This window comes from Idiotropiscis lumnitzeri, chromosome 8 (genome assembly GCF_059441095.1).
Source record: "Idiotropiscis lumnitzeri isolate Australia: NSW breed Sydney's pygmy pipehorse chromosome 8, RoL_Ilum_1.0, whole genome shotgun sequence".
In the NCBI taxonomy this organism is placed as follows: domain Eukaryota; kingdom Metazoa; phylum Chordata; class Actinopteri; order Syngnathiformes; family Syngnathidae; genus Idiotropiscis; species Idiotropiscis lumnitzeri.
The window spans coordinates 21,303,013-21,318,920 of NC_142398.1; the positions used below are offsets into that span (position 1 = coordinate 21,303,013).

General features: G+C 43.0%; 1 protein-coding gene across 1 annotated transcript; it reads right to left on the reverse strand.

The window, feature by feature from the left end:
• Positions 1-454: 454 nt before the first annotated feature.
• LOC148332735 (SEC14-like protein 1) lies at positions 455-15,859 on the reverse strand. Its single transcript, XM_088302386.1, has 17 exons — positions 15,501-15,859; positions 15,039-15,064; positions 13,496-13,585; positions 7,886-8,035; positions 7,641-7,772; positions 6,688-6,816; positions 6,074-6,347; positions 5,815-5,924; positions 5,462-5,651; positions 4,893-4,981; positions 4,598-4,668; positions 4,013-4,184; positions 3,632-3,766; positions 3,360-3,494; positions 2,879-3,130; positions 2,621-2,799; positions 455-1,389 (listed from the first exon to the last, which is right to left on the reverse strand). Exons 2-17 carry the CDS (start codon positions 15,042-15,044, stop codon positions 1,284-1,286), a joined length of 2,220 nt encoding a protein of 739 aa, XP_088158512.1. The 5' UTR covers positions 15,045-15,064; positions 15,501-15,859; the 3' UTR covers positions 455-1,283.
• Between the last annotated feature and the right edge of the window lie 49 nt (positions 15,860-15,908).

Sequence of the window (15,908 nt, forward strand, 5' to 3'; positions counted from 1 at the left end):
AACATGACCTCGTACAAAGGAGGCAATTTGCCATTTAATTTGTTGATCGCGAGCACAATCACAAACAAGAATGGAAAGCCAACTTGCTGTGCCCAGAGTGGGGAAAAAAAGAAGGGTGTTACCTGTTTATTTCATGAAAAAACACGCACGCACGCAGACACGCAGACACACACACACACACACACACACCCCCACACACACACACACGCACACGCAGCCCGTGGCTCAGTTTGCCTTTGTGCCTGCCTGTACATTACATAAAGGTCACCTGCATTCAACCCCCCCCCTCCCCCATCTACAACGGACATCTCAATGATAAATAGAAATATTTCACACACTAGAAACTCATGTTATTGCTTCAAGCACTGCAGAGCGAGATGCTGGTCAAGTATGCTGTTCATGAGGTGATAGAGCACTCAAGAGATGGCGAGGCTCGCCACAAGAGGCGATCACATGAATGTCAGGATGCTCAGAGAACATCCGGACACCAATAGAAAGCAATTAGCATCTATTGACTCAATTTGTATTGCCATGATTTAATAAGCCCCACCCACTCAGGAGCTTTGTGTTGTTTTTTTTGTTTTTTTTAAACAGGCGTGATATCTGAATCAGGGCTGAGTAAAATGTGCAATGAGCCCAGTTGTTCACATTAGAAGTGTGGGCTTCAATCTGTTTTTGAAAAAAATGTCAATGTAAATGTCGGATTTTTCGCATGCTCTCCACATTGGAAACATATTTGTGTTATGAGAACAAGGGCGAGTTTTTTTTTTTTTTTTGTGCGTTGTTGTGCATGTTTCTTGTGTAACAGAACTTCCCATCTGCTCCAGCGGCGCACATGAGCGAGAGGTACGTCATCTGATTATTGCCTACAGAATTTTTGGAGTGTAAAAGTAAATGCATATACAGAATATAACAGCGCCTCCAGTGTCTATCAAGTATCTATTCAAACCTGCCACGCCTGGGATGAAAATATTGCTTCTTTAAACCTCCCAAAAATGCAACACTTTAGCGTGTCGCCTTTAACATTTCCACTCCAAATCAGAAACAATCCAAATGCAATTCCATTTGTTGCCTGACAGATATGACCTTGGTGCAAAAAAAAAAAAAAAAAAAAAAAAAAGCCCTTTGAAAGGAGGTCACACAGTCTTTTTTTTTGTTTGTTTTCGACCCACAATTTGTTGTCTGCTGGTCAGCATCCAAAGTTCAAAAAGGATGTACAAGTCTTGAGTAAAGGGGTTCTTGGGCTTAGGACTACGTAGGAGAGCGCGCTCTCCGACGGCGGTCTACCTGGAGATCATCGAGCTGGACTGGGATTGGTTGGACGAAGTGGTGGCAGCGCTGAGCTGAGAGAAGCCACTGTGGCTCGACTCCAAGCTGGTCATCGAACCTCTGCAAAAGGAGACACAGTCCGGTAAGCGGAAAAAAAACATTTGAATCCATCCATAAACCCCAATCGCTTTGACCAACTGAATGTTCGTCATGTGACCATGACGCACATTCACTACCATGCAGCCAGAACTTTCAGTTAATGGTACTTAATGCCTAAGGCGCTAACAGAGGACACAAGAACCTACAGTGTATCATCCTCGATAAGGAATTTGTTTCACTCCATGTGACACAGAATAAGAAGGGGGCATTTCTTGTTCTGGTTTGAAAAATCAGGGCAGGTTTTATTTGATACAAGGCTGAGTCTTTCTCAACCCTTTGCATGTTTTAAGGTTCTGTCCAGAAACGCACAGTTAAACCCTTTGCATGTATTAAAAAGATCATTATGAACTGCATGTCACTCCAATTAGAATGGAATTGGATTGCACACACACCCCAAAAAAAAAAATCACAGTTGAGATGGTTTGCCTGCTTTAAAATAGCCACAAATTAGGAACTCCATTTGGCCTTAGAATTAAGGATGATTGAAAATATGTAAGCCCTGAATCACTCCACTCCCAAAAGTAGACAAAAAAAGAGCACAACCCATTTATATACTCAAAATAAGCTTAGCTGAGTTGGCGACACATAAAAAATAAATGACTTTGTCCGTAAAATGTTTAAGACGGCGCAGTCAAATCTGTCGTAAAAGACTACAGCAAAACAGCAAGTGCAGTTTGAGCAAGTTGAGAGTTTAAATTGACAGCATTAGGAAAAGAATTGTAAGTAGCAATTTCAAGACTTCAATAAGGCCAGTGATTGCTAGTATTGTTAGTAATGCAAGCAGGGCGATTGTCAAAGTCAGACTGTGCTCAGGACGCCAGCTGCCATGGACGTTCGCAGCCAAAAAGCAGGCATGACGACGGGGTAATGCTCAAAGAAAAGGGGCAACCACTGCGCCACTTACAAACTCTGCACGTCACAGCAAGCCGTTCTTCACAGGAAGAAGACAGAGCGGCAGGAGGAGGAGCAGGAGGACAAGAAAGAACGAGAATGCGGTGGACAGGAAAAAAATGAATTAAAAAAAAAAGGCTGGGAAACGAAGCATCCTGATATGTTTCTCTATTTCATTTGTCTTGCGGGGTGTGGGGTGTAAAGGGGGCGGGGCTGACAGAACACAGGAAGGAACAGTTGAAGGTTCAAACATTTCAATTAAAAAAAAAAAAAAAAATCTTTCAGTGGATGGGTTACCAACCTGAAGTCCTCAGAGCCCAACACCTCGGTGTAGTACATGACTTTACACTTGTGCGAGGAGACTTGCAGTGTGGCCAGCACGTCATCGACCCGAGGCAGGTTAGTGGCCGAGCAGGCCGGCATGTTGTGGAACTTCCATTGGAGGATGTAAAAGCCTGGCCAGCGTGTAATATGGGAGCCCTGAACAAAGCAAAGGTGTGTTTCAAACACAAATAGAAAAGGAAATAAAATGATTTCTTCTACATTCCCAAAACCTTGCCTGCACACTTTCTCCCTCCTTGCAGGTGAGCGGGGACTCGACCATGCTGTAATCTTGCCCCAGCGTCCATGACTTGTCTATGAGCTGCACGTTGTTGCCACCCGGGGAGGTGATGCCATGAGCTCCGAGGGGGTCTTTACGCGGTGGCTGCGGGGCACGCTTGGAGTGGTAGATGTTGAAAACCACATCGCCTTTGCACACATCAAAGTCCCAAGTGATGACTGAGGAGGCGTCAATGATCTCAATCAGAAGCTGTTTAAATGAAAGACAACAAATAATTGTCATATTGTGTTGGAGAGATGAATAGCATATAAGAACGTTCCATGTCGAAAAAAATAAAGTGCAGTATACCGGTTTCGACCTCTAGATGGCAGACCTTTCAACAAAACAAACATCTTGGCGGCCTGGTTGATGGCCTACACGCCAACTGACAGTGTCACAGCTTTCATCCTCTCGCTCTGCACGTGTTAATCAGTCTCACCTCGTGCGGAGCGCCTTTAAAGATGCTGGCGCTTTGGTAGATTGTCTCGGTCCACAGACGAACATCCTCATTCTCAAGCTCCTCTGCAGTGCGGTACATCGACTTTGGTACCAGGCCTCCCTCGGGTACCTCACACTAGAGAAGGTAAAGAAAGAGAGAGAGAGAGAGAGAGAGAGAAAGTACATGTGCAACGACACATAAAAGTAGGTCAGTACAGGTGCTCTTCAAATCTAATCATGTTCTCCAACATACATGCTTAATTCTCCACTCACCATGCACTCGCCGCCCAGGAAGTCGGGGATAATCTCCTTGTCTATGTAGTCCAGCAGCCCGCCGGGGCCCTGGTAATCGTTTCCTGCATAGATTAGGAACTTCTTGCGGGTGTTTTCGTCAATGAACGGACTCACCTAAAGTCAGGAAACATGAAAGCGTTTATCAGGTTATATGTTGTCTAAACTGTTCGCTTATAGAGAAAAACTGAATTTGCACAGAATGTCCTCGCTAACAGTTTTTGGTGTGTCTGTTTTGGCAACAATAATGCTTATTTTACTTTTAGCTACTCGCAAACATATTAGCGACATAAGAGTGTGTCTTTTTTTATGGACTCCTCCTGAGATAAAACGCTCGCTATCACTCTGGTCCCCAGTGCTCACCAGAGTCCAAAGGACCGGGAAGACTCTGGGAGCTCTCAGGATGAGCAGCCGTCCAAGCGTCTCCGGGTAGTTGGCCTCCACAACCTCGATAATTCTCAACAGAGCCTTGACTCCGGGTCGCCACAGGTGACGCATATTGAGACCCTCCAGATCCACGAGACATGTCCAGCAACTGAGCAAAAGAGGAGACCGCAATCACACAGACGCACACCATTTCGAAAGTGTTCTTGCGGCGGTGACAGCGATGCATGCTAATTCTAGACTCCCTTTCTGGCTGGTGGCCAGCGTAGCTCAACAGCTATTCATAGTTACGAAGCCATTCTGTGTGGCTCACATCCCTGCCCCCACCTCCTGCTGAGATGCCTGAAAGATACCATCTCCATTCCTTCCCCTCACTCTTCCCACCGTCAGCCACAACAGTACACTTGTAAATCAACAGTTTATCGTCTTGATTCAGCTCCTGATATATGACGGACTGCTCTGGATTCCCTCGTCGTGTGCATGCCAACTTTGGCACCACCACATTCTACAAAGCAAATCTGAATTCTTGTTACAAGTGAAATTTTTATTTATTTTTTTTTCTACCTGATGGGACGACCAAACACCTTTGTGTTCTCTTCACAGCGTCTCAGCCCCTCCTCGTTGATGGACAGCACCTAAAAACGAGCGTCAATAATTTAGCAACTCCGTAAGCGCGGTGATTTACGAGCATTTTAAGCGCATTATTTATATGGCAACTGTGCGCATGCCTTGCTTTTAAAGCACTTGTCTCCTTCAAAACCCTGGACAGTAATTACTTAGCCTGTAGTCTGAATAATTTACATCGAGACTTAACATGAACTTCAGCGAACTGTAAACGTGACAAAGCTGCTGCGCTTACATGTCGAAGCAGCGATTCTTCCCCGAGAGCTCGGACCAGTCCTTTGGTGTCCATCTGGCCAAGTCTCAGGACATACAAAGGTCGACCATCTAGGAGACAGAATAAAGAATAATAAACATTTAAATGACTTGCAGCAATATTTCAGTCTCCGAAGTTGTATATTAAACAACTGAGGATCATTATAGTCGTCTGCTCGTCTGTTATGTAAACAAGGAAAATACTTTAGTCCCATTTGTCCTTCACAACTATGGAAGCATAAATATTTGCACACTCCTTCGAGAACAGGAGTACGACGACAAAAATAAACATTCCACAGGATGTGAAAGCATGTACCAAAGCGAAGAACAGCTTCGCTTAAGTGAAACCAAGTAGTGCTGAAAAATGTATTTGCGTTGCAGTCACTTGTGTTCTGAAAGGCTGTGATGCGTGGGGGGGGGCTTTGAGTTGATTATCATGTAACTTGAGAGTGAAGGAAACCCGAGAGCAAAGATCACCATCTTGGCTAGCTTTGCAAGAAGACATAAATCATGTATGCGTAAACCCATCCGCAAAGCGATGTTGACGCGTACCTCGATCATGGTGGTGCCAGCCCCCGGTGTAATAGTCCTGAAGGACTTGAGGCGAACTCCACGTCTCAAGAAGATAATCTACTTGGTGCTGCTTCCTCCAGGTCAGCGACTGGCACAAAATTTCACGAGCCTTGTCCATGTTGAAGTCTCGGGCCCGCAAAAATCGCAGGATGTGTTCATCCTTGGGAATCTGGAATGGAAATAGGAAGAAGTAAACATTTAGAAAATAATGGATTGGGGAATGACACAGATCAACTTGTGTTTGTCACCATATATGAATCTGAGCTTCGCAGCAAATATTTCAAAATGTTTGATCCCGCCACTACAAAAATCTGAGCAGGGCGGCAAGTTACCTTGCCCTTGTGGGTCTCCTGCAGCCATTTCCGAAGTCTGATGAGACAGCTCTCCTGCAGGGGTGTAAGATCGCCAAGGTAGCGTTTGATGTAATCAGCATCCAGTTTATCTGCAAACGCAAAACAAAACTAACTAACAAATCACGCCTCAAATTCACATCATTGACAGGCCAAGTCTAATTCTAGCTCACAGAAGGACACCAATTAAATTATTTGGGAAAGGGCAGCAACTCATTTTCCAATTATCATCCAAACAGACCTTCCGGTGTGCCAGTCAGAATCTCGGTTAAACTATCTGCCTGAAGGCCGGCGTTGTCCTGCTTAGCATCCTGAGAGCTGCTTTCCGTGGCATCAACTGTCAGCGGGATGGGAACAGCGGGTGTGACAGGGATCTTGAGGTCTGGGGGTGGGCTGCTAAAGAGACTGGTCGGTCTGGTGGGAGGCAGCGGAAGAGAGGTTGGACTCCATCGTGGCACATGAGTGATCCCCTCATCTTCGAGTTCCTTTAGGTAGTATTCTATTATTTCTTTCCCCTGTGAGGAGAAGAATGGAAGTTAGAATTAGGATGGTGCAAAAAGCTGAGCTAAAAAAAAAAATGAAATAATCAGTCAATTGACTTTTCCGGCTCTGGCAGAGGATTAATATGACGTCTTATGTACTGCACATTCATCAAATGAGGAAAAGCGGGCTAATGAAGCCAATTCAAGTTTAAGATCAGCTAAGGAAAGTCACGTCAACACTGTTCACATTGTCTAAATGCACAAACTGGGACCCTGGACCAATCGCACATAGAGATAACCCAAGAATATTTCATATTTAAGTCCTGCATGGATGCAAAAATCTGGTTTTTGGATGCAAAAATGAAACAAACACCTTTTTGATGCTGCTGGCATATTGCTTCATTGCAATCTTTTCCACGGTGCTCTCAAAGCCAAAGAAAGACTTGATGTCCAGACTGGCTGACTGCTCAAAACATGTCCAGCCTTCATTCTCAGGGTGCACCTGGAAAGTGTGAGAACAGACTGTATCATACTGTACACATGAGCCAAAAAATAAATAAAAATGGGGGGGGGGAGCTTTGCCGCTATTGTAAAAATGGATCACTTGACTTCACTAGAACATGATGCACAAAGAGAAATATGTGCACAGCACTGAGCTGAAGGTTGCTTGTGTCAGCCTATCCATATAAAATTCACCGGCCCTTTACAAATGAAGAGTTTGGAGGTCAAAATAAAGGTCAAACAAATGTGAATGTGCAAACATTCACCAACATTGGAAATAGATGGCACTGAAGTCTAATATTACTTCAATTTTTACTTGAATATATATACATGTTTTTTTATTTATTTATTTATTTATTTTTAAGTCTATAGTGTTTAATATAATTCTGAAATGTTTCTGCCATTGAATCCAGGATAACATTTGTAAAACTGTGCTGATGGCCCTTTGGCAACAAAAACATTTCCGCCTTAGCCAGATCCATTAGCGTTGTCTAATTAGGCTGTCTCGCTGAGTTACTGTTAATACTGCGTGTTAACGTGGACGATAAGAGGCACTGCGGAGCTAAAATTAGAGACCTGAATAACTGGGTGCTTGATCTCGTCAACCCTGTTCACTTGCGTATTCTCTTTCATTGATGAGTGGATTTGAAGCCATCGACGAGCAAACAGTGGATAACGACAAGTATACTGGGTCCATATCACGATTACGGAGCTTTCAGCCAGGCTCAAGAGGAAATGACGCCTCTCCAAAAGGCATGAATGTGTAAAGCGGCAGGTTACGAAGGTAGGATGCACACTAATATGTAAAGGGGCACGAGTATTTACCGAATAGCAGCAGATCTCATGGATGATGACCCTGTTGGAGAAGGTCTCATTATGTGATTCGATGTGAAGCGTCCGCTCCTTTCGGTTTAGTGTGTTTTTCTGGATGAAGTAGACATAATCCACACCAGCAATCTGCAAACCGGAAAGACGATCAGTAAAGAGTCGTAGCCTCACAAATATTGCCGACACATAGAGTGACAAACTCAAAAGCATGATTCTCGAATTAGCGGTGATGAGTAGATTACCCGTTTGAGAAGGCGTGGAGCGTCCACATCCAGGGCGCAGCGCCGCTCAACCCGATGAGTGGATCTATCCTCACTTGTCTCTTCATCGACCACATCACTTGCCACAAACATGGGGATAAGGTGACAAGTGGGGAACCGGCGCTCGTAGGCCTGGAAGAGGAAACATCCTCAAATGGTTTCCAAATCCTACAAAACTTTTCAGGAGACCCCAAAAATGACGTTTGTTCAACCAGTAGAATGCTGGAGGAAATTTGAAGATCATTCTATTAATGTCCTCAACATAAACAAGTACACCGCATCAGACTTGTAAAAAGATGATGAGGCCCTTTTCAATGTATTTATTATTTTTTTTAAATGGCACGCAAGCGCACATATGTATACAAACACGTACGCAAAAAGGGTTGAGCAACTTCAGATTTTTTTGTATTTAACGCTTCGGTGATGAGAGTCAAGTTATATTTTTTTCTCAGTTGTCATTGTGCCCGTGCGTCCAAGGATGACGGGCGGGCAACACCCCCCCACTCTTTCGTTCAATCACATTCAGCTGTTTGCAATCAAATTTTTAAAATTCATATTAATATGTGTCCATAAAGTCTGGACACGTCAAACAACAGCTTCAATATGAATACATCTTTTTATTATACCTAATGAAATAAAAAAAAATATGATTGAATGTTATTCCACGCATTATATATTATTTAAATTAATTTGATTAATCGCTAATCAGCATTTACTTTTTTCTTCAGCCAAAAATCGGCAAAAGGCCTCAAAAGAAATCCATAACTGTTTTGAAGTCACACAAAGTTGGAGCTCGAATGTTGGGTGGGAAGGACAACAGGCTTTTGTCTGAACAAAAACAACAAAAGAGTCTTTAGCCTCTGCATGCCATGCCACCCACTTCTCTTGTTCCAGAGATTTCAGTGCTGCAGTCCGCATTAAAAAAGTCAGCCAGCTTGGACGAAATAACCTTAAAACCCTGCCGCATACAACTATTAATTAAATACCTGGTAAGCCTTTTACACTGACCTGCCATGACATCAGTCTGTATTATGCGGCGTAGTTTGACTTCACTAATACAACAACTACAATAACAAATATATCAAAATTATAAATACATATAACCAAACAGTAGAAACAGAAAGAAAGACGATATATTTACGCATATGAACACTGCATGTAGAATAACAATTCTTTCAACACTGGAAACAAACTAAACCATACTTCAGCTTATGCCGGAAATAATGTGTAAAGATCTTCAATTTCTCTGGCAAAATTCAGACTAACTATTTAAAAGGATAGAAAAAAAAACAATTAATGGTCCGCTCCATGAATCTGAAGTGGCACACGATGACGCACGACTGCGGTGCAAAGGGAAATTGTGACTTTAGTGAGAAGTGTCATCTGCTTTCAGCAGGGTGAAAGCGGAAGGGGGAAGGGAGCTGCATGGGCACTATCTCAACCTTGCAGAAGGAAAGAAAAAAGAGTGAATGAGTGTCCTGTGATCAGTGAATGAAATCAGCTGCAGAACGGCTATTGGCTCCAACGAGTCACATGACTTGCCGCATTCAGTGACAAGCAGCAGGCGGCATGATGATAAGCGCCGCCGTCTCACTGAGGCAAAGGAAACGTAACACTGGGCAAGTATAGCGGTCAAATAATCAATACAACACCCGTCCTTTTAAAAGAAAAAGTGTTACGCGGGAAAATGGTCAGCACACATGTAAATCCCCTCAAACAGCACAAGCAGAAAGAAAAAATAGTTTACAGTAGCTTTGATTTTTCGCCTTAAATGTACATCGCAATGTGGTGTGGATGATTATGACGGCATTCAAAAAATAAAATTCTGTTTGCGTTGGATGAAGAAAAGAAGGCATTAAATAAATAAATCAATAAATAAAAATCTCAGGACTCTTTCACTAAAATGTGTATTCCACTCAACTTTGGACTGTCGAGTGACTACCAAGCCATCAGGTCACATGACACTGCATTAAAATAGAGTCAAGCACCGGATAATTCAGCAGCAGAAAACTAGGCTGCAGAAGTCTTAACCAGACATGGACCTAAGTGGGTCAGGAAAAGGGGGACAGCAGAACCAGCTAGGTTAAGCAACAAGACAATTTGTTGGCGGCCCAATAGTTACCACCGCGTGCTATGGATGACCTATATACACACACACACACACACACACCCCCACACACACACACACACACAGGCATACAGTTTAGAGGAAAAATGTGCTAAACATAGAAGAGTGCAATGACATTTAAACAGAGTTTACCGGGTATGCATTCCAAAGTGCAGACATAAACTGCAATAGGACTTTCCATAAAACTCTACCAGGCATATGAATCCCATTAAAGTTCAGGGATAACGTTGGTTGACAGCTATTAAAGGCTTCTATTTGAAAGGAGTCCTTTTTTTTTTTAAGATGGGTCTATTGAATGGGCGAGGATCAAACGCGTACGATATGTCACACGTACTTTCCGTGAAACTGCTCTACGACATAAAGAGGCATTGCATTGTATCGTGTAATCATTTCATTCATTTTCGGGACAACCACACGCTTCCGAAACACACACTGACCCGTTCCGCATGGTGAAGTGAAAACTATTTTACCAAGTTGCCACTGCAATACCAGGCACAAAAACGTCAAATTGCGTCCAACTGATCAAAATCCATGACCCGACTGATGGAAGGCGAGCGTCTTCATCCAGCTTTGGTTGACAATAAACGGAAAAGAAGCAAAACACACCAACAGTGAGCGGCCCATCACTTTTGGGATTTCCCCATTTGGCCTCGCTGTCCTCAGCGAACTCGCAGAGGGGGCTCGCACCGCGCATTCAATGTGAACTTCCTGTTTGTCCAAGAATAAAATAACCAAGAGAATCCTCGATGTTTTTAACATTAATTGTTCCGTTGACCAACCAATGACAGAGAAGATTCTGTAAACAATACACACTGGAGTATAAATTGCAGCACTTCCTGTTCCTAGTCCTGTGCAAACTCTTTAGCGGATGTAGAGCGCACCAACTTGGACTAAAAAGAGTCCAACCCAACGACACAAGACAAGACCAAATCTAGATCAATATGGATTCTTATTTTGTCTATGCATACCAAAAAGACAAAAAGTGGACTATGTTTACTGCCGTAATAATGTTTTTGTTTTTTTTAAAGGCCCGTTTTATGCATCAATATGTAGAGAGTAAACAAAGCTTATGTAAAATAATGACGTAAGCGACACAGACAAGGTCAACGGGTTACATGTTTCGGTGTGGAAGCTCTTCTAAATCCATCATGTGGATGCTTGTTGAGGCAGCCTTAACTACGATTTTGATATGAAGAGCAAAAAAAAAAAAAAATTGCAATCTGGGGTGAGTTTTTGTGTTTCAATTTAATATTTCCTGTTCTTTTTTGTGCCAATTGAATTAATTGCTATTCATGCACATGTTCCGACAGCAACCGGCCCCGCAGGCCTGAAACAACAGCGCAAAGGGTATTGTGTGCAGCTTTTTGACATTCCTATGGAACCCCCCAGAGAAAAGCTTCGAGCACCGACCAGATGATAATAGCAGCGGCAGTGACAATATTTCCTGTTATTGAAACAAGGAAGTAGACTTCAGGGACTGTCGCAGCTCAATTTGAGGCAGTGAAAACAAATGTTGTACTTTTAAAATGTCACTGCTAAAATAAACAAGGACAATATTAATCGTGTTACATCGTGAGTGCGTTATGCAACGCCGGACACTTGCGTTGAAGGCGCACTGTGACACAAATTCAACAACGCCTTCAACTAATCTCCTTCACCATTCTTAAATCCACAAACGAGTTGTTTCTATTGAAAGGCGAGTCTTTGGGATGAAAATGTGTCGTTACGGTTTAGCTAGCAGGGTCACTTCATTGATCACGGGTAACAAATTTGCTTTGACAGGTCGGCAATGTCGTTCCTTTCGTTCCATCGACAGCAAAAATGATTCAAAGAACTGTTAAGGTTGAGAGTGCAACTAAAACAGCTGCCATACTTTACATAAATGAAATCATTTCTGAAGCGATAAGTAGCCCCTGTGGGACAGTTTACGGGCTGCAATCCAAGCAGACTTATGTAACAGCACTTAAAGCCACACTTCTGTTTGCCAGAGGTTGACCAGCTTCAATAACACCTGTCAGTGTACAAGGTGGCCCCTCAAGGTCTGGAGAGAAAACGCAATTGTGCAAACTGTAAACGGTAAAGAACACAGTAGAAGAATCGAGGGCACTGGTAACGTGTCTGTGGATGTGAAAGGAGTCACATTTTGCGAACGATAAATGGAGAGAGAACATACTGAATTTATCAACGCAATATGTCAAATATCATTCCTGAGCAAACCAAAGAACAAAGACAATATCTGAGTTTCGGGAAGTCTGTCACGCCAACCACATGGTTAACTATGACTCCATATTGTACTTATTTGGAGCTAAGCAACTGAAATTAAAGTGTTAGTCCAGTAGCTTTTCAATAACTACTAGCCTCCTTCAGCCGCATGTGTAAATCCAGGTGCGTGCGTGTGTGTGTGTGTGTGTGTGTTAGCCCTCTATTAATAGCTACTTGTTTGCCCCTGTGCTAAGGAGATTTAGTATTCCTGCATCCTCCCGCTTGCTGGCGGAGAACGCTTATTTTTATCTCAATAAACAAGCACCTGTCCAGCTTTTGTAAAACAACGTTGACGACGCCATGCTCAACCCACGTGTGATAATTGCATTTTACAAAGCATGATAACGAGTTCAACAAGAGTCTCTCTCTACTGACGAAAAAAAAAAAAAAGCAGCTAATAATAAAGCACGAGAGAAAAATGCACATGTTGATAATGGCCATGCGCTGATACTATTCATCCATCTTCTGGACTGATTATCCTCACCAGCGTCTCATGTGAACGGGAGTCGATCCCAGCGGATTTTGTGTATCGTAATTTGTCGTTTAGAGCACGCAGTAAACAATAAGAACGGCAGAAAAAGCGTGAGGGATGGTCAAAAGCTTTCACCTTCACTTCACACACCGAGCAATGTAACTCATTAAACATCATACATCACATGCATACAGTCCAAAACTAAATCTAAAACTAAATCTAACAGTCCAATGAAAATTAATCAATAACAGGCTGGATGAATGCAAATAATTAATACTACTGCATTAAGTGATAATTAACAGACAACAACCACCCCGTAATAATTGTATAATCATTAACAAAAAAAGAAGGGACACCTCAAAGTGTTTTGGCATGTCCCAACGGCAGGAGGCCCTGTGGTCAACCCATGACACGCTGGCGAGTCTATGTCAAACCAGCTGGCCTGGAAACACCTTGAGATCTCACTTAAATTGTTGGAAGAAGTGGCTGGGGAGAGGCAAGTCTGGGTTTCCAGGTAAAAAAAAAAATGTTCCTCCCGTGACAAGTGGTAAAAAATAAAATGGATGGGATTTGTAATGGGACAAGTTAATGCTGGTGTAGCTTGTCATGGAAGGTGTTATTCAACGGCTTTCGTACGTGCAGAACGAGCGCAGGCTTGCCAGTATTACATAACACGGGATCAATAACATGCATTATTAATGTAGACAGGTGCAAAATAAAAGACACTTACTGCCATCACCAGCTCAAAGGGGTACTTGTACACCCTCACGGGTGACTGGTACTTCTGCACCATGTTTGGAACTGCCGAAACACCAACAACCTGAAAAATAAATAAGTGGATTTGAGGAACAGAAAGAAATGATGATGTGACCTTTTTTTCTCTTTGTTTTTTTTTTTTTTTTACCACAGAAGACCCAGTGTATAATTTAGGTGTCTTTTCGACGACTATTTGAATCGTCCGTGTGTGCGCGTACTGTGCAGCCTAACAATTTACGACATGAATCAGAAGGGATGATCAGAGATGGGACCAGGGATGTTTCTGATCAATGATTGCTGCATTGGCTACACAACAAACAGCATCACTGCAAACGAGAGAGCGCACAAGCTAAACGATGTACAGTGGAACCTCAAATGCCCCACAGGTCGGACATTTTAGATTGTGCCAACACTCGACGGTGGAATTTCTATATGAACTCCCAGCTCTAATATTTGTCGTTGTCATTACCGATTCAGCATTCTGTTCCGTTTTTCCAAAATGCCATCAATTAATCAACACTAAACTTCCAAAGGAAAATGAAAAATTTCAAGTTTCAGTGAACTCAAGGCAGTATTGCGGAGTATTGCAGTGTGCTTTCCTCATTCGTCGATTTGCGTCCTCCCGTAAAGACAAGACATATAGTTCTTCACCAGAAAGTTCAATTGAAAGGAATAACATGCATCCAAATAATTATTTTTAAGTTGTTTAATATTGAAAAGCGTCGAGTTGAGTTCTTGTGCTTCTCAGAGTTACCATCTGCAGCTGCCAGCAACTAACGTCCAACGCAACCTTTCTAGGTCTTATCTGAATTTGAAAAACCACAGCAACGGAGGTCTAACTCTTATACAGCACACAATTTATAGATATTGGTCAAATCGCAATGAACATCAAGTCTTGCAGTTTTGACCAAAGCATGATTGAGATCTAATGAACTCAAGCTAACAGCCAAGCATTAAACGATCAGTCCGTATTGAACTCTGCGTAAATTCGCTTCAGCGTTTTGACTCAAATCCGTCAGCTTGGAGCTTGACAGGGGTTGCATTTTTCTACACATAAGTATTCTTTGCAATGGGAAAACATTGTTGAAAATACTCTCAGAGGTTCCACTGTATGTCCAACTACAGCTACTGCACAGGTCACATAGACAGCACGCCATTTAATACAAAAAAAGTCAAATTTATGCAAGAGAGACTTGATAGCGGAAAGAAGGGAAGCTACAATAGCAATGACGGTGGATACAGTTCGTGGAAATAAACAAATGAGGACTAGAAGCAAAAATTCCACATGCATCCTTGACGTCATTTCAGGGAAGTGAAAAGAGTAATTATGATATTCGTGTTCTGCTTGTTCAGCAAGCTGATACATGTTTGCGGGCAAATGCTGCAAGGGAGGCTGGGAGCCAAAGTCCCAGTCCTACTTAAGGAGGGATCAGTGTAGGTAGGAAGATTACTAATAACCAGGCTAGGACACACAAAATCATAACACACTACAGTTCTGCTCACACATCAATAATTACCGTCATGGTTCAGCAGCTGTCAGAAACTTTGGAGACATGTCAAAAACAGGCGTAAGGCGAACACATTTGCACGGAAATTGCTGTCAAGTGACCCATTTGCAGTTCTAGACACCTTTTATTTACATTTTTTTTTGTTCAGCCAGAACAGTAAGCAATTAATGATTATACAATTACCACTTATGTCACTTCATCTTGTGACCTGATGACCAGCACCGAGACCTCTCTAAAAAAGCGGTTTGAATACAAGGTCGTTTGAAATATAAGTGGGCGAATCACGCGACTGCTGAAGTTTTAAAATCAAGCCACGGACGCTGAATTTTTATTTGATTTTTAATTTTTTTTGGGGGGGGGGGGCAGTTTAGGTTCACCATTACGCAACGGTGCTGTTGGCTGCTCCACTGCAAGACAACAACTTTTCAAATTGCTGTTAAGTTGTCAACATATGACTGAATACACACTTACCCGTTATTTAGTAGGTGTTTGTCCGGGAAGGCGTTGGGCCGGATATTGGTCGTTTTTCGGCTATCGGAGCGAAGTAGCCATTCTTGTCATCGATTCTCCACTTCGCCGGGCTCCGGGAGATGAGCTGGCGCACAAGCTAACGCTCGTTAGCCTCGCTGTGCTAGCTAGCCATGTAGCCGCCGAATCAAGCCACCGGTTCAATTTTCTTCGAGGTCCGACGGCAGGGGACGCGGTGTGGATTTAAGACCAAGCAGGCACTCGGCAAGTTCAGATCAATCCTGCTGTGGTGGATGAAAGATGAGCCGGGGAGGACCATATCGGTCTTCCAGTTTCAGTCTCCTCCTCCTGTCTCAGACCAAGCCGTGACGTCATCGATCCGCCCACTGACGTCGGCAGGTTGAGCTGCTC